This window comes from Cuculus canorus, chromosome 2 (genome assembly GCF_017976375.1).
Source record: "Cuculus canorus isolate bCucCan1 chromosome 2, bCucCan1.pri, whole genome shotgun sequence".
NCBI lineage: Eukaryota > Metazoa > Chordata > Aves > Cuculiformes > Cuculidae > Cuculus > Cuculus canorus.
The window spans coordinates 94,762,301-94,789,411 of record NC_071402.1 but is presented as its reverse complement, the minus strand read 5'-3'; the positions used below and the strand labels follow the sequence as shown (position 1 = coordinate 94,789,411).

At 36.3% G+C, this 27,111-nt stretch overlaps 1 protein-coding gene across 2 annotated transcripts in view; it reads right to left on the bottom strand.

Moving 5' to 3' along the window:
* Positions 1 to 27,111, bottom strand: part of DTNBP1 (dystrobrevin binding protein 1) — a 72,487-nt gene that overhangs the window by 32,086 nt on the left and 13,290 nt on the right. Inside the window, exons 6-8 of one of the 2 annotated variants that reach the window (XM_054057390.1) lie at positions 23,735 to 23,867; positions 10,165 to 10,187; positions 8,108 to 8,209 (exon numbers count right to left, since the gene is read on the bottom strand). In XM_054057390.1, coding sequence (XP_053913365.1) covers positions 8,108 to 8,209; positions 10,165 to 10,187; positions 23,735 to 23,867 — 258 coding nt within the window. The remainder of the gene's footprint in view (positions 1 to 8,107; positions 8,210 to 10,164; positions 10,188 to 23,734; positions 23,868 to 27,111) is intronic. The other variant, XM_054057391.1, reaches the window with a different exon arrangement.

Here is a 27,111-nt window from a genome sequence, read left to right as displayed (position 1 = left end):
TATTTGGGAAGGTACCACATGCTGCTAAATAAAGGGGTGTGAGCGAGAGAGGCATTTTCCCAGCGGGTTATAATCCGATGACACGCAGTTACAGCATGTGTTTATTTGGCAGAGAGCTGGAAGCGCTTGAAAACGATTTAGAAGCAAGGAAAAAACATAGCGAAGGGTTCTAAATTCTTTTTTTATTAGGCAATGTTCATAAGGCTCTCCCCTCAAAGTCTTTTTCCTTACATGGCTTAGCTCTGATAACCCACAAACCAGATTACATACTATTCTTACTTCACACATAAAATATTAAAAAACTTGGATGTGATTTCTAAATAAATTAGGAGCAGTTTTTTCTACTGAAAATTGAACTTTTTGCATTATCTATCCAGACTACATTTTCATCAAAAATTGAAAAACTGGTTATGCAGTTAAAAAAAAGATTACAGAAACAGCAGATGACAGAGGAACCTTTGGTTACAGTGATGCTGCAGTTATACAACAGTGCACTTATGCTTCAAAAACTGTAAGGTGTTGCTTAGAATTGGGAACACTGGCACACGTTGCCTCTTCAGTTTAGGAGGCTGTGCAGTGCTGTCGGAAACCATGATAGCCATAACAATTCCTTTCTTTTACTTAAAAAAGATTGCATTTTGAAAAGCTTCTTAGTGACAGTTATGAAAATATAGATTACAGGCAAAAGAGAATTATGTAACAAATACTTCTCCAATCGTCATCATTAGAGGAAATATTACCAAGAGGACCTACAAAACTCACGTTTTATTTCACTTGTGAAAATAACACTAAAAATATCTATGGGAAAGATTAAAAGAATAATAATAATCCCATGATAATCCCACCTTCAGTCTCGACTTCAGTAATTAAAGGATGAATTCGAGATAGAGCTGCAGACAAAATAAGCTTATATATTTTTCCACATCAGTCATTCAAGTATTATAGGCAATTAAAACATTACAACTTTAAATGCTTCCTTTCTTACATAAAATGAGCATGACAGGACCTAGGTTCCCATGACTTTTTTTCATATTATCTACACAGTGAGCTATTCACCCCAGCAATCGCCAGAGAAATCTCTACTTTTACAGTGGCCTCCTCCACTCCTTAGAAAACCAGGACTCCGCAAGGCAGACTCCAACACAGGGCCAACAGGAGCTGGACCTGCACATCCAAGAGCCATCTTATTTTAAGCTGCAGTAACATCAAAAATGTTGTGATACATCTGACTTCCAAAAGGCTTCTGAATTAGTGCAATCCCAGAATGCAAAGAGTAGGACTAAAGGAAAAAGAGAAAGCTACATAAATGCATCAGTATTAGAATTTCTTGGGAGAATACACTACCTCCCTCAAGACATAAAGCAACATAAGACAGGATGAAAAAGCATAAGGGTGCCACATTAAAAAACTGCTACAAGATTCTCTAAAATACATGTACATGAAGCAGATTTTTTTTTAAAAAAAAAAAGTGTTCCTACTCTACGCTCTCCTCCAGTCAGAATTAAAACAACAGAAAACAGAAGTTTTCAGAAGTATCTGCAACATTAGCATTCTGTGGGTTATATTGACTCATTGTCTCAATATTACTTTCAGGTGACAACCAACATCCAATATACTGATGTCTAGTTGAGGAAAGAAATTACAAACAAACAGCCTTATCAAGTTCGTAACATACAAGGTTACATTATAGCAAAAACACATAGAAAAAAAAACATTTAAAGCACTGAACCAGAAGTGGTTTGGGAAGGAAGAAGTAACAAAACCTATCTTTGATCAGCTGAGTTGCAAGGGCACACAATATTTGTTCCTGTTGTGGTCCGAGTTAAATTAGAGTCACAAAACTGACTCTAACTCAGGCTTGCCTAAGTAACTTCATTTTCTGAAAGCTAACTCCATGTTTCTCAGACAGTTTCTCCTTAGAACTGATAACACAGGGTACTGGTATGCAGCAGAAAGGCCATTGCTTACATATATTCCTATAGTAACTGAGGCCATCCTCAAGCTGGTGGGAAAAGGCTGCACCTGCAGGGAGAGGTGGACAGGACAGGACAGGTAACCCCAAACTGACCAACGGAGTATTCCATCCCGTAAACATCGTACTTGGTATAAAACTGAGAGATCATGATGGTCTCATCCTCTTCTGTGATGGCCAACGCCCAGTGAGGACTTTGTTTGTCTCTTTGCTCCTGATCCTGGATCCGTGTGGTTCTGAGCCCAGCTCCTGAACTCAGCTCCCGCCCAGCTTTAGACTCTTTCCCTCATGTCTGCTCTGCAGCATTTGTGGTGACATACAGTCATCGAAGGCTCAGGAGTAATCTCATATATTTGTATATACTTCTATTACTTTCTAAATATCATTATTATTGTTATTGTTGTTGTTATTGTTATTTCATTAAAGCAGTAGTTTTAGCTTCCATTCCGCAAGTTTTCTCTCATTTTCGTTTCCCATTTACCCGGAGAGGGGAGGAGGAAACTCGGAGTCTAACTGCACCGCTTTAGCTGCTGAAATTAGCCAGGTTGAGGCTAAACCGTGCCAGTTCCAAGGAAATCTGAGTACCTAGTTTGTCCATAACTCCATTTACCACGACTCTCCGGACCCAGCCATCCAACCAGTTTTCAACCCAGGAGAGTGTGTGCCCGTCCAGGCCAGAGGCTGACAGTTTCTGAAGCAGAATGCTGTGAGAAACTGTGTCAAAGGCTTTACCGAAGTCCAAGAAGACTACATCCACAGCCTTTCCCTCATCCAGTAGTCGAGTCACTTTGTCATAGAAGGTGATCAGGTTAGTTTGGCAAGACCTGCCTTTCATGAACCCATGTTGACTGGGCCTGATCACCCGGTTCTCTTGCATGTGCTTCATGATAGCACTCAAGATTACCTGTTCCATGACTTTCCCTGGCACTGAGGTCAGACTGACAGGCCTGTAGTTCCCTGGATCCTCCCTGCAACCCTTCTTGTAGATGGGCACAACATCAGCCAGCCTCCAGTCCAGTTGAACATTCCCAGTCAGCCAGGACCACTGGAAGATGATGGAAAGGGGTTTGGAAAGGACATCTGCCAGTTCCTTTAATACTCTTGGGTGGATCCCATCCGGCCCCATAGACTTGTGGGTGTCTAGCTGGGCAAGCAAGTCTCTAACCACCTCCTCTTTGATCGTGGGACCCTCATTCGGCTCCTCTAACTCCTGGGTTTGTACACAGGGGGAACAACTTCCCATAGTATTAAAGACTGAGGCAAATGTACACTTGAAAGCTTTTACGTCGCAGTGCTGGTGACACCTGTCCTGATGTATAAAAATTCAAGTTGTTACTGGGGAGGATTGAAATTCATGAAAGACCAAGAATGCACCTTCCTTAAATTTCTCTATTTAAAAGGATTTTTTCTAAATTATCTTATCATATTATGTTTTTAAAAAGCTTGACTTTAAGACCATAAGTATTTCAAGGAAGGAAAAAAAGAGGGCAGAAGTTACAAGTAGCTAGATTCAGATTTAAAAACTTTTAAATCAAGTCCTGAGAGTCAAGAAGTGAGTCTGTAAACTTGAAAACACAAAAAGCAAAATCAAAAGCAAGGTAGCTATGAGGACACTTTATCATTTGGTTTTCTTCTCTGTCTTATGCTATTACACTAGTTAAACTTATTTGCCTTTCACTCAAGGTTTGACTAGAAGTACCCAATTCTCAAATCTTTCCATTCTCAAGGGAATGGACATCATATAGGAGAGCCTTGGTCAATTCTTGCCACAAAAAATACAGGACATCCAAAGTAGCAAGGTTCTCCTCCCATAGCCTGGATGGGAAAGAAGCTGGTAACACACATTATTAACTAGAAATCTATCAGAAAATTTTCAGTTCATAGCAAAATAATGAGGAAAAGCCCTGAAACCTGAATATCCTTCAGATTTTAAATCCATCTTGGCTGTATTACAATAGCAATTGTTCCCCAGCTGTTTTCTGGTATGCCAAAATAAGAATTGTCTTCTCTTATATCTATGCTACAAGGTTTAAATATCGAAGTTTTTGACCATGGTCACCCAAGTAAATGCTAAAACAATCAGGAAACACTTGCAGCAGAAGCACTGCCTGTCTCCTACAACATGTTTTGGAAAAGGCACCCAAACAATGGAAGGCACCCTCTCTTTTCTATTCAAATGAATCATTGAAATGCACAGTCACAAAATAAAATCTTAAATTAGAACTCTCGTTATTAACCAACTCAGTTATGGACACAATTTGTCATTTTTTCAATGAAAAAATTCTTCACAGTAATGGAACACCTTGAATGTTTCTGATATTACAGGCCCTGGGGTAGTACATTTTGAAATGTTAAACTAACTCCAAGTGGCTGGTATGATTTTCTACCACAATGTCATCTACTCTTGCTCAGAAGAAACACAGAGGATTGTGTGATCAAAATTACAGCATAACTTCTAGAACAGATACATGATTGAGTGAATGAGCCTTGTCAACCATGAGCTGTAAAATCTCCACTGCATATTACCCACTGGAGGACAATACGAAGATTAGGAAAAAAACTGTTTGACAGACATCAGAATACAGCGTAATAAAGAGGAACTCTAGACTAGAAGAAAAAAAAATCAGCTTGACACACTATTTGTTAAGGCAAGTAGATGTCAAAACAAGGAGAACAAAGGAAAGAGTCAATAGACTGATCCAAACACTGTGTGCTCTTAGAAAAGGCAACAGTTAAAGCCAGGAAATTAAAGTTTAGATACAAATATATTTGTATATATAAAAAGACTGGAAAATTGTAATTTCAGCAGAAGCATCTTAGATGCATGAAGAGGGATGACGAAAGATCTGCATATCAAATGTGACCTGATGACTTAAACTGGAAGAAAAAGGCAAGAAAATACACCTCTTTACTTCATGAGCCTCCTTCTCACATAGAATGTATTTTCATAAAGCTCTTTAAACTTATGAAGACTTGTTTAGGCTAGACCTCTGAAGGGCTGAAAACATACTTTGTTATGTTGTAAACAGAACTGCTGAAAGTAGTCATATGACCCATCCCCCAAGCTTGAATGAAACTAATCCTGTTAAAGCTTAAAAATATGCATGAGTCAGTAGCCAAAGCCATGTGAGCAATTGCCCTTACAAAGTTTCTGCCACCTTTCATTGTCCAAAAGCACTCTGTTGCTGATTTCTAAATGGCTTCTATTGCTTCGTCTTCTTTCCAGAAACAAACTCAAAACATTTAATCCTAAAATTCTTTTTAAATAAAAAGGGACTTTTAGCACAATTTTTAAATCTATCATGTATACAATCGCACTTGGATAAAGTCCGAAGTCAACTCAGCAGCATATGTTATTACCATTGTGCAATTTACTACTTTTATAACTTTAATTTTTTTCCCCATTATCTACCTTACTGCTCTGCCTCACTCGTACATCTTGTAAAGAGATTAAAAGTGTTCTGTAAATATTTACTACACAGTCCTGGCTGCACTGCAACAGAAACAACATTAACTTAAAAAAAAAATATATAAAAAAATAATTGTACCATGTGCCTAGGAGGACAGTGGAATGATTTCAAATCTCATTGCAGTCACGAATATACACTAAGTTTCATGTATCAGGAGAAAACAAGCACATATTTGCTATCTAATTTCTACTTTTTCAGCTGCAAAAATGAAAACAAAAAATGCCTTTTCTAAACCATGGCAGAGTACAACCCATCAAATACTAAAAACAAATTCACATTTACACAAACACTGACTAAAATAAATTCTGTTATTGCAAGAAACGGCCAAGATCCACAACATAACGCTGTTTGTTTTAGCAGTTTTCAGTTGCTGTCCAGGACAGGGCAGCACAGAGCATAAGAAAGCTCCTGAAAGAGGTTTTCTGAACATTAACATTCGTGCATGGTAGGAAGAAACTTGTAGGCTGCTTCATAGGGCATACTCAATGTTTTCATTCATAAATCCATTATCTTTTACAACAAAGCTCTCAGAAAGATAAATAACTAAAAAAATGAACTGGACAATTTTTGAGATGTTTTATCCTAGTGCACATTCACACTTTGAGTACACAAAGGCCACTGCTATAGCAGTATCAACAGCAACATCACACATGCTTGCTCCCTGCCTTCTTCAGAGATATTTAATTCAGAGAAGCAGGAAAGCTTCTAACCTTCACTTTCTCAGCATCACAGATGATTAAATAATATGTATGCTTACATTGTAATAGAAAACCCTTGAGGTTGTAAGAAAAGAGACTGGAGAGGTTTGTTCTGCCCCTGTACACTAACAGTACAGCAAACAACAAAGGAGGATATCTGGCACTGTAAACAGTCAAAAAGGAAGAAAAATAAAATCTGCTTTTCATGATGAATGAGAGTACAATCTCTAGTACAAATGGGAAAAAGGCAGGAATAAGTTCTAAAACAGTATCTACATTGACAAATGCAAAAATAAAATAATTTTTAAAATAGTATTGTATACTTATTTCATAGTACTTAAAGGCAGTAACATCAATGAGTAAGAGTGTCAGTGGACTCTCAACACTCGTCACTGCTGCAAACGGATATATACACACTGCGCTTTGTTTGAGCCCCTTCTTGATGACACCTGGGATCCTCAAAGAATACACTTAATAGGTCAATGAATTACTGCTTTGTATCTTAGCACACATGGTAGGAAGATCTAAATGAAACCAGAAACAATTGTGTTTCTCAGTTACGTCATGGCTGATTTTGTTTCAATATTAAAATACATCTCTGGTAAGTATTAAGTACACAAGGGCACTTTAAATGCTTATAAGCTTATATATATTCAAAGTCCTCACAAATTTACAGTGGTCCCACCCAGACTACATTGGTGTATCTAGATATATTTATATTTATACATACACAAAACTCCAGGAAAATAGTTTTAAAACAAATCTAAGACATCTGTGAAGAGGCCCCCTCACCTTGTGAGCCAGACCTGCATTCCCATGGTCAGTGCCAACAAAACATTTTTTTCTGTATTCAGAGTGAAATTGATGGGATGCATCACCAAAGTCAAGTTTCCAGTGCTGCGCTATTTTGACCCTCAGACTATACCATTCAGTTCTTAATTCCAGTAAAACTTTCTTTCTATCCCAAGCAAGGCATCCAAAATCAGGATGGGCGAATACAAGAGTTTTATCTGGACACTGAAAAGACATGCATAGAACCCTCTTTTTATCCCCCTAGCAAACATACTTAAGGATTTTTTTTGTGGTACTTCAATTTTTGCAGATTCAGATAGAATGAACTTATGTTTTTATGAAACATATTTTTATGTATGGCATTTACCATCCTTAATCTGGAAAGCCCATACTTTTTACCATATGGTACTCAAATTCACAAATAACAAGTTACTATTATGATAACTGGCATTTCTGTTCTTTTCCATTAAAACACAATTTAACATACAACGTACATCCGCATATGCAAAGAAAGATGTAAGTGTATTTAAAGGTATTTTAAACAGTCCTTCCTTCCTAGTCCCTGCACAGTGTATTTTATGAATTGAACATTAATAAACACATTTCACTCTGGACAGTTATGCAAGGATGAATTAATTGAGGATGTAATCTATATTTGCAATATAGAAATGTAAAGAGTCATCTACCCAACTACTTAACATATTTCAGTTGAAACCAAACTTTCTTGACTGCAGCAAATCAACGTTATAAGCAAGATAAGATGTTACCATAAAAGCTTTACACAACGGTACTGGTACCACAACCTTGAAATGTGTTAGGCAATGTAATACCAGAAGTATTTGCTTTTTAGATGACTGTTACAGTTGCCTGCCCTTGCAGCTGCCTTTTCTTTCTTCTGTGCCAGGATTTCTACGGCCCTCTACTGAGCTATTTCAGCATGCTTCATCAACCAAAACTAAACCAAACCAAGTGACAGATCATTTTCCGCACAACTCTTCTGAGCCTTGGAAGCAGCTTAAACCAGAAAAATGCAAGAATGAGCCACTAGTTAGACTGGGCAAGGCTGCTGCAAAACTGAAACATCTGTCACTACATAATCATGAATCTTTCATGACCAGAAAGCTCTTACTCTCTCTGTTTCTTATCAGATGATGAAATATATGCTAGATACTCACGAATTGGCTGAAGGTCCAAAAGGCCAGAAAAAGACTGACTGAAGGCAATTATCTCTATTTTACAGTCCAGTATAATAACAAAAATTCCAAGTAGTATCAGATCTGAGAAAGAACAATTTAGTAAGCAAGAAAGCATAAAAACCCTTCCCCCAAGATTTATTTACATTCAGCCATGCACCTGCTTTTTAGTAGTTTAATCTCAGTGTCCTGGGAAAATGTCAAGACAGTGAAAATGGCAAGACAAGGAAAGTTGTTGTCAAAGTGAAAATATGGTATCTATTTTTTATTATAAAGCATGTCATTATCATCTTACAGAAGAAAGTTTAGACTTGCTTGATACAACTATTCTTGGAAGTTTGTTGGTCGTTACTCCTCTCTCTTCTGTCAGGTACAAGCTTGTTCATCAGTTCATTGTAGGAAAATATACAAAAATTAGGCTGACTGAAGTTTTATACCCATTTTTAAAGATCTGTCACTCTGCTTCTCTAGCCTTCCATAGCTTCTGCCAGTTCATTTGAGTATTGTGGAATAAATTGATCAGTTGGTTCAAAAATGTTCAACAGACCTAGAGTAACCTCTAACCTAGTTTTAACTTGTTATAACATGAGATCCTACTCCTTTTCCATTGATATTGGCTGCATTAGCCATAAATTGGAACAGACTGCAGTTGAACTTTTCAGCAAAGAAACATGCAAAGACTTAGGCTTTTTTCTTGTCATCTGTTTGCAATTTTCCCCTCTTTGTAGTAAGCTAAAAACCTTCTCTTGGACACCAAGACAAGCCTTTCATAACTAGTATTGGAAAGCTGTATGTCTCTCTATCCATTATAGAACTGCTTACTTAGTTTGGTATAAATTTCAAGGTCAACACACAGCTAACACCTTCCTCTTGCATGAAAATATTTTCCTTTGTAAAATACTTACTGTTACAATCTCTACTGCAAAAACAAGAAGTCAAGAGAGAAATAAGTTTGGAAACCATCCTCCTGGCTTTCAGAAGCTCACTTAAAATCTCTAATCAAAACCAACAAAAAAACCAGGACTCACTATTCTCACAAGCATCAGGTACTACAAAGTAGCTGCCTTCCTTTGAAACAGAATGAGCTTATCTTCTGTTTCGTATTGAGCTAGTCTGTGTTGAAAGCTGTCAAATCAATCAAAAAAAAAGCGTTGTTATCGTAAGCTACAGATAAAGTGACATTTTACATAATCTGTTTTGCTTGTCTCTCAATATTAGCTTTATTGTCTTCCCTTTTTAGCATTATGTGAAGATGAGACAGCAATGAACTGAAAAGGCAAAGAGGAATGTGGTTGATAGAAATTTCCATCCCTTCTTTCAATATCAAGAGACAATTAATTGACATAAGTCAATGCACTTGACTTCATTCTCATAAATAAAGACTAGTCACAAAGCCACAATCACATCTTATTCAAAGCAAAAGACAATAGCAATTGTCAAGCTGTTCAAACATTAACATTAGTAGGTAGAGTAAGCCTGAATTTAAGATGTACTGAAAATGGTAATGTGTTCCATCTATGCATCACAGACAAAGCAATAATACATCACAGAGTTCCTAGCCCTTGCATATTATTTAAGGCAAATATTTCTATCATTGCATATATTCAACAAGCTGAGCTACAAAAATTTCATTTGTAACATAATACTGTGAAAACTGTGAATACTGCTAGAAACATTATAGCTAGACAAAAGTCTAACAAGTTACAGTTTGTGACACCTGTCAAAAACACATCAACATGTTGAAGACAAAGCCCTCAACTTCCAAAACTGAACACCCAGGGAAAGGCTTGAATTAGATTCAAAATCTCTAAAACATAGCTAAGACAACATAACAATCTGTGTTCTTCCTACACTTATGACTCTCCCAAAGAAACAAGTAGAAAGAACAGGTGAACTGAAAAATAAACAGCCTGCTGGGTCAACATAAAAGTAACATTATCAATTGTAGAAATGGAAGAGTTCCTTACTAGTTTTACTTAATACAAGAATTTCTGTAACTCTTGCAAACATTCAAATAGAAAACTGAAAACGGAATTTACCTTTGAAGGTCTCAAGTTCCTTCCTGTTGGAGAAAAGCAGAATGAAAAAAAAAAATCATTAGAAATACTTTGTCTAGAACCATAGGAGATATTTTACATAGTTTAAGACTCATTAAAAGATGAAAAACAATGAACTTGAGTGTCATGATTTATTAAGGTAATATTACTAAGTGTGTTTATCTAAATCAAACACCATCAACCTGTTAAGAAATAGGTGGTAGCCTGATTTCTAAACATGTACAATTACATAAACATTGCACATTTACACCTAGCCACATAATTTCCAAGTATATTACTGCAAAAATAACCAAGACTTTCTTAAGACTTTAGGTACTAAAACACCCAGTGCTTACCAGAGTTTTGCCAATTTAGTGGATAGTAAATAACAATTAAGTGTTCCATTCAATGCTATTCAAAATCCTTTTGGCAACAGTGAAGAAGAAAATTTTGACAGTATCACTCACTCAGTTATAACACTTTAAAGGCAACAGAGGCTTATAACAACAGTACTGAGAGGAGAGGATTTTAAAGTATAGAGTGACAGCCAACCCACAATACTCACATTCGAAAACGCTAAAAAATGAAGTCAACAGCAATAGTATCTTTTCTTCCATCATACCAGACCACCTTCTTCTTTTAGTAGTGATGCAATTATGAATGCAAAAGGGATAACACTAAGAAATATTTTCTCTTTATACTAGAAACTGCAAAATACTCCATTTGCCATTGTTACAAAGTAGTGATTTATCATGATTTTAGAGACTAAAGAAGAATCAAAGCAAGCTGGCTTTTTCCTTACAAAACGTTCATTTATAAAAAATATCCTTTCAGTCTGTCTTGCAGACTGCCTAGTTAAATTCTGATTCTGAAATCAAAAGCGACTATAAAAAAAAATAAATTTAAAAAAGATTAAACTAAAAGTTGTTCAGATAAATTATTCACTATCCACGGACTAAAAGATGCTTCAGTCATTACTGAATCGGCTACCATACACACTGTTCAACAATACATATGCTACACCATAACAACTCCTTCTCCTTCCTAAGAGATGATGCAATTCAACATGTATTCTTGCATCAAGAACAGACAAAACTGCTTCAAGCCTGAAACAATTTATGTTATAAGCAGGACAAAGTACTCTAAAAGAAGCAAGAGAATACATTTACCTCCACATTTCCAGTCAACATCCCACTTTACCATCAAATGTCAAATACAGATTTCTGAAGGAATGGGTACTTTACCAGGAAATAAGCTACAGTGTGATTCACAGCAGAGAAACCTATTAGCTGTAATTTCCTGTATCTATTTCCCTTCCTGCTTCTCTTTTATCCCTTTCCCAAGATAGCCGCTCCTCTCTTCAACCAGAGAAAATAAGCTACCTCACAACACCTTTGATTTGCAGATTAATACCCTAACAAATTTCTCCTACCTTGTGTACTCCAAATATAATTACAAAATTCTTAAATAGCTCACAAGTTGCACTCCTTATGTTTTAATAATGGGCCACTGGTTGAGAAAACAACAATCACAGGAAATGCTTGTTCTCCATAGGCTGAAACAAAACCATACTGAGGAAACATCTTGTGAAAGTAAGATTGAAAAAAAAAAAAAAAAGCAATGCTATTTGGTCCTAAAATCAGGTGGTCTCATGCCACTTGTCTCCAAAAGGGAGGATGAAACATTTACTGTCATTGTGTTCAAATGGATTAGCAAACAAGATGGAAATACAGTAACCAATCAACAGTGATATTCCTTGCTTTCATCTAAAATTCCAGGATTTTCCCTTTCAGAATCCAGCAATATATTTAGGGTTGATGTACTAAGACACTGTCACTATATCTATATATGTAATTGCCATTCATTAAGAATGTTGGAAATGAATATTTGACAAAAATTTCTTTTAGAACACATACCCCAGAAAAATTCAAAACATCGGCAACTAGCATACAGTAAAAATATAGATTGGAATCCAAGGATCTGCATTTCCTAGTAGCCTCAAACCACATCAGACCCAAAGACTGATGATTCTTTATATTTTAGACAACATGAATGAATAAACTGCATCTTGTGGTTTCTCAAAACATTCTTATTAAAACATACATTTAGCAATACATATTTAAAAGTAAAATGATTGAAAATATAGTCTGCATTAGCAACACGGAAGATTTTTTTTTAATCAAATTATCTAAATAAAAAATTGAAGGTTTTAAATTCTAACCCTAAACCTTGTTCAGCAGTAGCTTTGGTAAGAACCAGACACAAAACTTAGAAGTGGACTGTAAGGACACTGGGAAAACAGATGATTTAGGATTAAATCAGTAAATTTTCTAGATGTGCAATTGCAAAGTTCTAGACAGCTATACAGCAAAAAATGTATTGTGAAATATTACATGTCTCCTCCCCATTGTAAGTAATAAATAACTTTTTATTTATCGATAAACTGTCAGGAAGAAGACAACTCCTAAATTTTCTCCATGAATCTAAAGAAAAAAAAATCTGCCTAAGTAAATACATTGAACTTACATTAGAAGGAAACTATTTACTTGGAACACAGACATTCTACAAAAGAAAAAGCAGTTAGCTTGAGTAATTAAAACAAAAAGATTAGACTGAAAACAGTTCTGGAAAACAGAATCTTCAAAACACACTTGAAAGGCAAGGAGGAAGAAGTTGCATTGGAAATAAGCCTGGATGAGTAGCTAGGACTGCTGCCTCTTATTATTTTATGTCTTGCCATACTGAATTACCAGCTTTGATGTTATAATCACATTTTTGTATTTGTTTTACTTTAAATTGTTCATTCTTTGAGATCATTTTTCACATTAGGTTTATACAACAGCTCCAGCAGTAGAGCTCAGCCTTTGATGGATAGCTTACTAACAACATCAGACTAGAAGACAAAACTGCAGTACAATGAATCACCCCACCAGAAGAGTTCTGTCAACTGCTTCGGCTCAAAAGCTTATTACCCTATACACGTCTTCCACAGGAAAAAGCTAGGCTTCCTCTCTAGCCCATAGTTTAAGGCAATTGAAACCTCTCCATGGAGAAATGCTCCTGGATTTTACAGACTTTTCGTCCAAAAGAATTAATGCCCTTCAGAGATGGATGAGATAATCCTTTCTAGCATTATTAGAAAGAAAACGTACATGTGCCTTGCCCCAAGCCTCACTTCCTACGAATGTTCTTCAAGGCTCAGCATCTATCCAGGATTAAACGAACTCCCATGCTAAGTCTGACCACTGATCAATCAAACCCACTATCTGGCATCTGACTAAACACTCTTTTACTTTAGCTACTGAATTTTAGGTTAGTGCCAACAGATCTGCCTAGTTACACAAGTAAGAATATTCTTTACTTTTTTAGGTTTAACAGCAGGCTTTCATAGGAAAGGGCTTAATTAATAGTTGCATTATAACATAATATGAATACCTCCTCTCAGTGAATGAAGTAGTTTAGTACCACTGAGCAAGAAAAAAAGGCTAAGATAATGATCTAAATGCTAAAATAATCAGACTATAAAGATACAAAGGCACTTTAAAAGCAATCTTGTTCTGTGTGCACCACAACTTACAAATCCCAGCTTCTTTCCTGAGAGGCAAGAGGCTATACAGAGGCTCCATCTACACTGGAGTTATGCACATGAAAACCATCTGGCCACACATACTGGCAGTAAGTTTCATCTCTTCCATTCCAGTTGCTTGTTTTCATAAATAGATGGGAGGATTAACTACTTATGAAATTCTACTCCCCTCAAATTCAGTTGAAAATGACCAAAAGGATAGCAGCAAGTAAAAGGCAACAACTGTCAGCAAAACCCCAACTGCACAAGCCTGGTTGCCTACTTCTTTAAGATAACACTTAAGTCAGGACAAAGATAATATTTGGATATATTTTAATCCTGGCATTAGAGTCACATTAATTAGATTCTCGAGCCGTCCTGAGTATGACAGACGTATGTAAATCTGACAATAAACTCTATGCATCATGTCTAAAAAGTCACAGCCGATAACGTCTTGTGGTTCAAAATAACCTAAATAAAAGCATTGTTACTGCAAGAGATTCTGTTGAGAACTTCTCTGAAACACCTCTTAAAAAAAACCATCTGACCCACATGTATGGAGGAAAAGGACATATACATAGACATTAAAAAAATACAATGACCCATTTTAGTCTGAAGTATACCTTTTATAAAAATTTTTATTTGCAAGAAGTATAATGAATTCTGAATCGAGTTAAAACTGAAGGCCTGCTCAGACAGGATGTGTCTTCTGAACTATTATTTTTAAATTACCTGGAATGTTACCTGATCACGTTCTCAGTGGTCTCAACTTCTTCACTTACAGAAAAGTTGAGCTTCAGAGTTTGTGGTGAGAATATATTATTTTGGTGAAGCAAACTGTCTAAAATGTATAACCAGTCCAACAGTGTAAATGACACAATCAGAACTTACATGAACAGTTAGAAGGCAAATAGAAATTCCAAACTACCTCCCTATTCCCCTCAGGCTTTTCACTGCACTGTTGGGTAAACCCAACTTTAGTCACTGGGCAGAACAGATGGACTCACAGACCCACTGAGAAATACCTAGCCAAATAAGAATGCAGATTTAAAGAAAAATAAATTTAAAAAATCAAGTGTACTCAAAACCATCCTGCTTTGAGTGAATGAAATCAACTGGAATTTAGTTTGTTCAACAAAAGTAAGATGAGGTTCTCAGGTTCCACCTTACCTTGCAGAAGGGCTCTAACACTAAGTTCAATTTTCCAAATGTAGCAAAACATCAGGGAATTCAGCCAAATACTGAGAGACCACAGAAACACAAAGTTCTTTACAATGATGCCAGCAGGCCGAATTGACAATTCCATGTTTTATCTTTACAAAAAGAGTAGGCAGATAATACAAGTAACAAAGTCATAAATTAATGTCAGGAATGATTTTATAACACTAGCTCTGAAACTAACAGTAAATAAATCCAAACTACCAGACTTATGTGTAAGCAAAAGACAATCTCAAGAGAGCATATGGATGGTAAAATTGAAGTATTAAATTTGGAAGGTTTTACAATGAAATGTGTTTATAAATGTTGAATTGTAAATACTGTTTACAAACAAAAAATAACATTTAAAGAAGGTATAGCTGCTCATCTGCAATTTCGTTTAAAAAAATATTTCTGGCACCTAACAAGATTCAAAACAAAACCTGAGAAATACTGGATGTCACTTGTTGGCTGATACAGTCAAGTTTTCAAAATTATATTAAAAAATTTCCTTCCATAGCCTGATTGAAGCTTTAGTCAGCTAAAAAGCCACAAGGAAGACTCTCCTCTGGCTGCCACTGGAAGGAAAAGCCCAAAACCTGAGAATTCAAAACTTGTGGTGTGCAAAATAATTTAAATACTATTTTTTTGGTACTTAAAATTAGCACTTATGACAATGAGACAAAAATGTACTCCCTCCCCAGACCACTTAAGCACCCTTTTCAGATAACTGAGGTCAACTACTAATTGAAATACTATCGAGCCTGAAGCAACAATAAACCTTGAAGTAAAAAAAAAAAAAAAAGAAATAAAAACTAAAACTACTACTAAAATATCATTGGAATTGAGCAGTGGGCAACAGTGAAGACAGGTCAGGATTCTTCATCATCAAATGTGAAATTTAATCCACTAAATGAGAAGAGCAAAGAACTAAAGAATTTAAATGATGTCACAATGGAGATTTGCTTCAATACTCAAATGGAGCTACAAAAGTGGCTGAAGTCTTTCTGTGTCTTCCAGCAAAACTCTTATATCAACTTCATTCCTCAAGATGGAACGGTTCAAAGCAAAATTTCATAACAAAAACTGCAAACATCAACTGGTAATCAAGGTAATAAATACAACTGAAACCAGATACTACCTTCGTATGCTCAGCAGATTCAAGGTACAGTGAAAGCGTTTCTTTTTGGATGTTTCAAAGAAAGAAATATGTATTTTTCTTGATGAAGAACACTGAGAGTCACCTCTCAGGTGTTACTATCATTCCAAAAAACAGTAAAAAATAGGAAGGTGGCATTAAAAACAGAAGAAAATGGTAGTAAAATCTTTCAAAGCAATCAAATGTTTCATCCTCTGCTAAGAGCCTGATACAGGCTGTTCAGCGTTGGAATCATTCCAAACTGGAATTTGAAACGTGGAATAAATTCCTAGCTGCCTCTGAAAGCTTATGCCTTCAGATGTAAGGTTTTGCAGGACCGAGTTTTTAAGGTTTTACTTTCATTCTGTCGCTATGCAAAAAAAGGGAACAGTTTTTAAATTTTAATTTTTTTTTTTTAACTTTTATCTTGGTATGCAATGTCATTAGATCACTAAAAGATATGTACCTCAGAACCGTTTTACATATCATACAACTACAAGTTTAGGAATCAAAGTTTAAATCTGAAATTTGAGAGAAGACATTTAAGAGAAACTACTAACAACTATAAGCTACAAAGAAATTTGAGAAGCTACAAAGAAATTTCAGAGAAGCTGAAGTTTAAAACAAACAACTCCAACATCAAACGCCACTTCCACCCACAATTCCATCATCTTTAGTCTTTCCTGGAAATAAAAAGGGTCCCTGCAAACCTTTCTTTGGTAACAGACGACAAAACAAAATCTAGAACTTCCTTTAATTTGGCAAGAAATTTCCCCACTGGCATTAGAATAAAAAAAATTACATTATTCAGAAAGTGGTAAAACCTTATTCACTATGTTACATGTAATATGCCACATGACCACAAAAACATAGTAGTAAAAAAAGCCTGTAATCCCACATGCACTCTTTATTATTCATGTTTTGGTTCCACACAGCATGAATGTAATTGTGGCAGTCAGAACTTGCATCTTGTACCATTTCAGGCACCCTCAACACATCCCTTTGACACAGCAATATAAAATCACCCTCACAGAGGTGTTGTTTATAAATCCATATAACACCTTTTTTGTTTAGTAACAGTTTTTAAAAAAATTGTTTGGGTGTAAGTGAAAAGGAATTTTTAGAGATCTCAGGATCTCTAAAATCCATAGTGAAGAAAGAATTCAACAGGAGGCAGAGAACCTTGCTCTAAAGCAGAGAATGGATTTTAGTGTGGCAATGACAAACATCTAAGACCTGTTCTCCTGCCACTAGCCACAATGAAAGAATGAATTTGATAAATAGAGCAGTTTTGAGGTAAGGGAGACTACAAAACCATGACTAAGGGGGTCTCAAAGCATCTGTTTCTATAATTGGTACAAAAAGTCTGGACAAATAATGCCTAGTACTAACAGATTGACAGGATTTGTAGATTATGCCCAGTAACCAGTACTCATAAAGGCAGAGAAAAGTTATGCAGAGTTAACAATGATTAACGTTTTTTAGAAAACATCAGTAAAAGGTGCTTTAAGACGCAGAGGATTCAACACAAACATTCAGTCTTTAGTCATAGGTCATAAAAGACACTAACAAAATAATCTTTTATGTGCCTATTCAAAAGAAAACAAAACTATAGGGAGAAGGTATGCAACAGATCTCTTCATAACAATGTCATTGTCTCTCCACATTAAGCAGAGCACCACAAAAGAAAAGCAAAATTAAGTCAACTTAAAAAGTGACAGAAATCATGCTGCACATTCCAATCTTGCGAATGCTACAAAAATCTGCCAAACCCCATATGATCTTTTGATCTGCTATGTATTCAATCTTTCACAATGTTTTCAAATACTTGGAGCATTGACAGGAGTAAAATTCACTGCTAATAAAGCAGCATGCTCCTTTGGGTTTGATGCATGCAAGATACTGTACTCCAAGCGTTCTTGCAAACAAAAAGTTCAAAGCCTTAAAATTACATAAAAGTAAGCACAATTATCTAGGGAAGTTTTCCAAAGCTTGTGCTAGTCCAGTTTTTCAGGATCAACAGGAATTCTCATTCCATGTGTCTGCCCAAATAAGTGGAATAACTGATGGCTATAAAATTAATTGCAGACAGTTATCGCCATGAAAACACATGTTACCGATTGTGCTGTAAGCAAACTCATGAACAGCAGGATGGAAAAGATCTCTGCAATGTGAACTCTGCTTTGAGCACAGACATTTATCGTCCTACAACTGATGTCTAACGAAAACTCAAAGCTGGCCATCCACTGCACATCTACCATGAAAGCTGTCCTGAAGATAATAAAAGTTCTGCATCCACGCTTGCAAAAATCATTATTTACGTACCCAGGTACAGAGAAGTACAGCAGCTGAAAATCTATACCACTAGAAGGCTGATCCAGAAGAATATGGCATGAAACCCTACTTTGATGAAAATCTTCATGAGAACTATGAAACATGTAGCTAGAATTTTAGAAATAATTCACAGAACATTAAGGTTGGAAGAAAAAAATATACTTGTTTGAAACATTTGCAACGATGGTATATGTTTTACATGTAAAAAGTTAATTAGATAAATTACATGTAAAGTTTAAGAGGGTTACAAAAGTAAAATTTAAATTTATCACTTCCAGATGGGAGGAAGTCTTCACTGAAGATGATGCACTGTATGGAGTACTATTCTAGCTTATCACTTTGGGAACACTATAGGATCTAAACATCTACAGATATAGAATTCTTCTTTTAAGCAACACAATTTTTTTAAGGCAACATAGTACCCACTCCATCTTCTCTTCTGAGTGTAACCTAAATTAATTATTTCTTTTACCAAAAGTGATCACAAAATAAATAGCAGCTTTTTACAGCTTTTTTCCTTTTTTTTTTCTTTAGCTGTAGGAGGTAAAGAAAATCCTTGAAAGCAAAACATAGCAGAAAAATAATAATACAAAATATTTTTGTATATTAGTGAGTAAATAACCATTAATTGGCACAAGTTAGAAGGAACTTTTATAAACAGCAGAGTAGTCTGAATGGTTAAAGAAGTTTTTTTGTATTTACTTTTTGAATATTTCTATTAGTCAGACCTAACATAAGCCAGCATATCTATCTGCAACAGTCTGTACTGGCCCTTATGTTCCCAAAGAAGTTAGAAAGAGGGATAAAACCAACAGAATACGAGACAGAAGAAATAACAGTGACAACGCAATAAGACATGTTCTCACATACACGTCTTTAATCTACACAACGCAATTGTCCTAAATTTCATACCCTTCTGAAACAGAAAGTGAATCATTCTTCTCCTTCAGAAGCATAAAACCACCATCCCAGCACAGCAATGCATCTAACAAGAATTATAACAATCTGTCCAACCCCTTATCTACTGCACTAATTATCAAAGCATGGAGTTACACATTATTTGCAAACAAATAAACCTTTAAAATACAAAAATTACAAATAAATATACAAAGAACATATTTTCTTTCAGGTAATGCATTTCTTTAAATCTTACAGAAAAGAAGAAAAAAAAAATAGTCCCACTAAAGTTTGGACTAAACAATCATTTGCTGAAGCATATCATCGGCTAGTTTTTAGACTTCTTCATTTGCCTTATAAGTCTGCTCTCAAAGCAGACAAGTCCTGAAAAACAGTAAGGATTCTTAAAAAATACCTCCTAAAAACCCCTAAATTCAGACAATTATGCTTACAGTCAAATGACACACAGTAAAATGTATTCACTCATATCCAGTGACAAAGACTCTCTGCTATTTCCAATGTATTCCTACAAAATCTTATAGTTGGGCAGCTCCTTTTAATCAACAAAATAACCAGGAATTTCTATTTTTCAAAAAAGGGTGATCCATCTGAAATGGATACTTCATAAGTACAGCGTCAGGACAGAAACATTTTATCTTACAACTACAAGCCTGCAATTTGGTGCACGTAAGAACTGGCACAAAAGTGAGCTTCTGACAGGGCTTCCTAAAGGACAAAGTGCACTGCTTTGGGAATGTAAGAATTGCCATAGGAGACTGGAAGGATACAAGGAGTTTTCTGCAGTTAGAAGCAACATATCCTCAGAAGGAGCATGAAGGAAACAGAGTAATAGTGCTTGATTAAGGAAATGACAGGAATCAAAATGGCATGGTTAAATGTCACACACAAAAACATTTGCAGCAAGACTAACTAGAGAAAACAAGAGTGGAATCTAGACTTCATACAGCAATACTGGTACTCTGATCAATGGATTAAAAAAAAAATGTTAAAAATCCAGAGATAACACACAGGAAAACAATCGAACGCCCAAAACACCAGGCTTTAAAATAAATTGTGGAAAATGCCTTCCATTGATGAATCAACTTTGAAACTAATATTCAATATAGTGATGAAAGGGGAAAAAAATTATCTGATTGAACTGAAATAAAGTTGCTCTGTTTAACAGGGACACCTATTTCTGAAAATCAGTTCCCATAGTTACCATAAGCTGCATTTCAAAGGTTTAATATTGACCTAAAGCACTTTCTTCTAAATCTTTAATATATGAAGATTTTTCAAAAGACTTGAAATACATGAGCTTCTAGCCTAAGCTCCACAGTGACTTTACAATAAAATTACCTTTTGTTACATGCCTAAAATAACCACAGTGTCTAGAGTTAGTGTTTTCAGTTTTCAGCCCTATATTGTCAAAAAAAGGAAACAGGGAAACACTTTTTTTTTTCAACATGAAACCACTCACTTCCTGAAAATAATTTTTGTGCTAATGAGAGCATAGATTCCAGAAGCCCCATTTGACTCTTTCAGTAGCTAGTGCTACAGTAACTCCCCCCCCCCCCAACACTACAGATTAGAGTAAGACAGAATATGAATTCCAAACATACGTAACAAATCACACTCACATTAACTGGCTGTTCATTCTTCAAGTATCTACATTGGCAAATGTCCTTCTAGTAATGAGCTAGAAGTTAATTTCTTACCTGAATAAATACAGTTTTAATGATCAACCTGAAATTACCTGCATTTTTCCTGTTTTGGCTAGATCTGACCAAATGTAATCAGCTTATAATTACATTAAGTAGTTTGCTTAGCATTCTATTTATAAAGCTGATTAGATGCTGCTAAGCAGAGCAGACAACAGTTTAACACTTTATTTTGATGTTGAAAGCAGAGCTAGGGCAGGACGAGAGGAGCGAGGACAGCTGAGAGAACAAACAAAACTCAGAAAACTTAAGATAAGTTTACTATATTTTAGGGAGTACAAATCTGTTGCTTTATGCACATTTTAAATTTGTGTGTTATTTGGTTAAAAAGCACATATTTAGACTTTTGAAATTATTACCATTAAATACTTAATTACTTAAATAGGTCCAAATAAGGGAATATTCAGCCACGGTGACAGCCGTTAACTCTTCATGGAGAGAGAGAAACTGACACTTGGGAAAGTGAAAATCCATGTTGAATGAAAATTACAAGACCACTGACAAGGCCTTGGTCTGAGGTTAAGCTAATGGAACAGGATGTGAAAAACTAAAGGATGTGAAAAGCTAAAGGATGTGACGTGAGAAATTGTTAGACCTGACAGATAGCGTTGTAAGATGCTGATACAGATCACACCACAAGGGATGCTTGGATTTCACAGATGGTTAAAGGGGAAATAGGTGAGAAGCAGGCAAACTTCATGGAAAACTGAAGGGGGACCTTTAAGATACTGGGGACCTTCTGGGAGGCAGAACTTGCAACACCAGCAATACTTTAGTAAGCCTATCTGTAACACCACAGAAGGCCAAGAATCACTAGAGCAGTTTGGGTTGGAAGGGACCTTAAAGATCGTCTAGTTCCAACTCCCTTGCCATGGGCAGGGATGCCAGAAATACCAAATTTGAGTAGAAAAACAAGGATCAATAGGGGAAAAGTGACTGAGAGTGGATAGTTATTTGGGAGGAGACTGGAATTAAAAAAATTTAAAAAAAAAAAAAAAAAGGAAAAATGGGTACAAGGTGGCAAAATGATGAGGACCAAGAAAGAGGAAAACAGTTAAGCAATGCAAAATGTGACCCGCGCTGTCCGGTGCAGCCCAGGCCTTTACACCACATCCTAATTAGGACCATAAACCAAACCACTTCTGACCATACCACATGAGTCAAACTTGCTTCTGTAATCAAGAGAGTTGGAGAGGTGCCAGGGTGCTAGCTGTGGTCTGAGCTAAAGTAGAACCAGTTTTCTGACTTTAGCAAAGTCTTGTCTAAGTAACTTAATTTTCTAAAAGTTAACTGCGTGTTTTTCAGACAGTGCGTCTCTCTAGAAGTGATAACAGGGAATACTGGCATGCAGAAAGGCCAGTGCTTATACTTATTCCTACAGTAACCAAGGCCATCCTCGAGCTGGTTGATGCCGTAAATCAAAAGAAGTGAAAAACATTGCACCTGGAGGGAGGGTCAGACAGGACAGGTGATCCCAAATTGACCAACAGAGCATTCCATGCTATATACATCATACTCTGTATAAAACTAAGAGATCACAAGGATCTCACTCTCTCTTCTTCAATGGCTGACATCAGTGAGGACTTCATCTCTCTGTTTGCCCCGATCCCAGATCTGTGCATTCCTGAATCTGGTTCCTGAGCCTAGCTCCCTCCTAGCCTTGGACCCCTTCCCTCATGTCTGCTCTGCAGCATTTGTGGTGACGTACAGTCATCATGGGGTGGGGGCATGATTTCATATATTTGTATATATTTTATTATATTCTTTATTATTATTACTATTTTATTAAAGCTGCTTTAGTTTAGTTTTCAACCCACACTTTTTTTCCCCTCTCGTTTCCCTTTCCCCTTTTCCTGGAGCAGGGGGGAGAGAACTGGGAGCCCAACCGCCCGGTTTTAGGTGCTGAGATTGGCTGTTGCTAAACCATGACAGTGCTTTCCCTAGCTAACAGGAGGACACCAAGGTCAACAGATCAAGTAATCTAGTTATCCCCCAGAGTGCTGGCCTCAGGTTAGTCAGCATCCATACCTACCCATAAATACCTAATACAGGTCTGTCAGATGCTCTCTTTGACAAATTGCTTCAATTTAACTCCTTATTTCCTCATCTATATAAAGGACTTAATACTGCTTTTTCTATCTCCTTCAATAAGGGTATTTTTGGCACTGTCAGTAATAAAACCAAGAATGTAAAGATTTAAGTTATTTAAGCTCTTGTTACTTTATCTTTTAGGTAAACTTATCTTTGCAAGTAAGAGAATGTCAGGAGAGTAATAGCTAACATATGGAGTGAAATAGTACAGGATAGGACAGAACTGAAAAGAAGATAGAAGGAAAATATAGTTTCTAACTTCACAAGTTACAATAAACAGGAAATACAATAAACAGGAAAAAAAGAAAATTGGCAAAGGAATAAAAGAAACAGCTATTCATCAGTGGGTATAACAGCAGCCCTTACCCCAATTGTTTGCAAAGAACAATAAGCACAACTTCTTCACAACAATATAGTGACAATTTTCCAAATACACACAATTTTCCTCATCACCAAATGTTAGACCAACACTTAATGTATCTATTACAAATCTGCAGCGTCCTGTCAAGGGTTACTGTTTCTTTAAAAGATAAAAATAAAAGGGATTATTATAGTATATATGGGGGGAAAAATAACAAAAAAGGCTTATATTTTATGCTAATTTATAGTTATAGAAATAATTTTATTTACCTTTTTTTTTTCTTGTAGTTTTCCAGCTGCAATGTCTGCACACATTTGTATCTTTCCAACTCGCACTGTTCACATAGGTCCTCAAGACACAATAGATGATTCTCCATTTCCTCAAAGTTCGCCTCTAGCTGGGCTGTAAGAAATACTTATATGAAAATCAGATTGTACCAACAGATGGATAACTCACCTGAATAGAAACAGGAATTCATAAATGTACATAATTAACACGACAATAATTACACATATATAAACAGCTCATAAAGATAAACAAATCTCTAGTCGATATCACATAGCTAAGAGTGACAGCAAAGTCATGTACGTTAAGGGAAATCTATCTGAAGTTCTCTTTGCAGTAAGATGCTAAATCACTACATGTGCCCCAGCATCTTCGTCTCACAGGCTTGCATCTGTACTTCAGGAAAAGACGGATCCAGAATCCATAATTTAATTTTGCTTCTTGGGCACACTGTCAACTTACCCCTTCCTGCATGGTACCAATCTGAGGAACAAAACTGTGCTGACTAAGACCAGCACTAACCTTTAATTATTCAAGTGAAGAAGAAAAAATAAGCATAATGGGAGCATTTTAATTCTTACATGATCTTGTGATATTACAAAAGAATACAGACTTCGAGAGTTTACTCTGAAGACAGACCCTTTACCAACAGGCAAATCTCTAGAATAGTTATTTTACATACCCATGCACTTAAAAACAGGCAAAGCCTCTTAATCTTCTCTTTAACCATAATTATCCACAGTCTCAAGTCAAAAGATGTCACGCGTATGAAAATCCCCAAGAAACTTGATCTTATCTCATAGCTCACACTGTTTTGTGTAGATATTTGGACTAGAGAACTCCTGAGGTCCCTCTGAACTGAATTATCCCATTGGAATCTTGTATCAAAGGATCACTCTCCCTGTGGGTGACTAATGCTGAACTTCCTGTCCCTCCTCAGGATCCCAAAGTGGAAAAACTGTTTTCCCAAACTCTAACCAGCTAGTCCCTCTGGGACAGAGCTGTGTGAATACATGACTATTATTCACCCTTTTGTGAGGATTTCTCCTACACCAGAGAGAAGTTGTACTGCAGGAGGAAGCATCTCCCATATGAGGACAGGCTGAGAGAGTTGGGCTTGTTCAGCCTGGAGGAGAAAAGGCTCTGAGGACATCTTATAGTGACCTTCCAGTACCTGAAAGGGGCTACAAGAAAGCTGGAGAGGGACTATTCGTAAAGGCTTGTAGGGATAGGAGAAGGAGGAATGGGTATAAACTAGAGAGGGGCAGATTTAGGTTTGATATAAGGAAGAATTTCTTCACCATGTGTGGTGAGGCACTGGCACGCGTTGCCCAGAGAAGCCGTGGATGCCCCATCCCTGGAGGTGTTTCAGGGCAGGTTGGATGGGGCTTTGGCCAGCCTGATCTAGTGAGACATCCCTGCCCATGGCAGGGGGGTTGGAACTAGACAATCTTTAAGGTCCCTTCCAACCCAAACTACTCTATGATTCTATAAGTTACATATTTACAAACAAAACAGCTACCAAAGAATAGAAGGGATTTTGCAGTTTAGAGATAGATACCCTTACCCATTGTAATGTATGAATTTGATTGTTGATGCAAAGAACTATGTAGATAATGGAACAAAATAGCAGAAAACATAAAGCAAGTCTGGGTTTTGTAAATGGCTTTGTTTCACCTTTGCCTGTAACAGACAGAAGCAATCTTCATAAAGCAAGACAATAACTATTAAGTTCAAGGTGGAAAAAAAATGATTAAAAGTTAATGCATTTTGAATGCTTAAAAGAAGGAAACAGCAAGCTGAAGGCAGCAGTCAAATCTTCAGTTCTGGTTTAGCCATTCTACTTGAAGCCTATCCTGGAGTACGTAAGATTTCAACTTTCTTAGCCATTACTCAATTAGAAATGGCTATCCTAGTGGGCGCCCTAGAAAAGCAAAAGTTAAGACCCTGTAAACAAATTTCCTAGCATGTACAGTCATATATTCAGTTCCAATTAATTATTAAGATTTTTTTTTAGTCCCTAACAAGGAAGATATTGCTCCACAACAGTCAGAAAGGGAAACACAAGCCATATCAGCAAAGATTTCCTGATGTCATTTATCTGTATACAGATCACTTGGCAAGGGGAGTGGAGAGGCACTTGACAACGTAGAAACAAATCTGAGGAAAAAAAATGTGGAACATGCATTGTTTACCACATACTCAACTTCCTCTCACAAAATCCAGATGTATTCAAAGGGCAATATCATGACTATAATTACGACTGGTGGTCCTTTTTAGTTTAAGAAACAGACTTTTCTGAGCACAATAAAATCCAAATGTCTGTATTATGCTATCACACTTTCCAGAATCATTGCTCACTTATTAATTTCTAAAATTCACAAACACAGCAGGATTGAAGATAATTTAGTAACGTACCTATCAACTAGTGTTTTTTCCATTTAAAAAAAGACCACCTGCTTTGCTGTACTTGCTATTGAAATAATACTAAAAGGTAACAACAAAGAACAGGAAAATAAAGAGATGAAGAAAGGTGAATTCCCAAAGGCAACTGATTCCTAGCACTGGCATTTGAGCAGCCTCTAGTGGGAACTGCAAAGAACAGTGTGCTCCCGAAGAACAGGGAATGAACACTTAAGATCTCTCAGGAAGAAAACAATCCTGCTTTACTGCAACACAGCAGTAAAAAATTTGAGAATTTTTCTTTCTTAAGTGAAAGAAAATGTAGTTGCTTTTCACAAAAAACTTGAAGACTATCTCCACAGCAATAGCACCAACTATGGTTGTGAATTAAGGTCTCCCCTACCCTAATGAGCATGGGCACTATGCATAAAAAAATCTAAAGCAAGCTACGTATTCAGTCAATTTGAAACTTAAGCTGTAATTCCTTGATCAGCTCTTATCTATATGCAGAAATAAATAAGCTTATAGTTCTACAAAGGTATTTAGCAAAATACAAAATCTATGAATTCATTTTCAGACTGTAGTTCACAGCGGCACCTAGAATGAATCTGGCCCAGAAAGGCAGATAATGTTCTAAAGAGTATTTGCAAGATTATGACTTCTTTTCCAGCTCTTCGAGAAATCCCAAACCCAAGCGGTCAGGCAACAATCACCATGTCACTCTGAAACAGCACTGCTATGAAGGAGAAAAATACCTCCTCTTTTTAATCTTTCTAAAGAGACTGAGGCAAATCCATTGTACCTTTAGATTAAGGAGTATCTTGTTTATTAATATGCCACACTTGGTAAAGTAATATTTTTTTTTATTAGATAGCTGAAAAATAACTTGTTCTTTAAGTCATATAATTCCATTTATATTAGTTTGGTCTATATTTCTTAGCCTATCACAGTTACAACA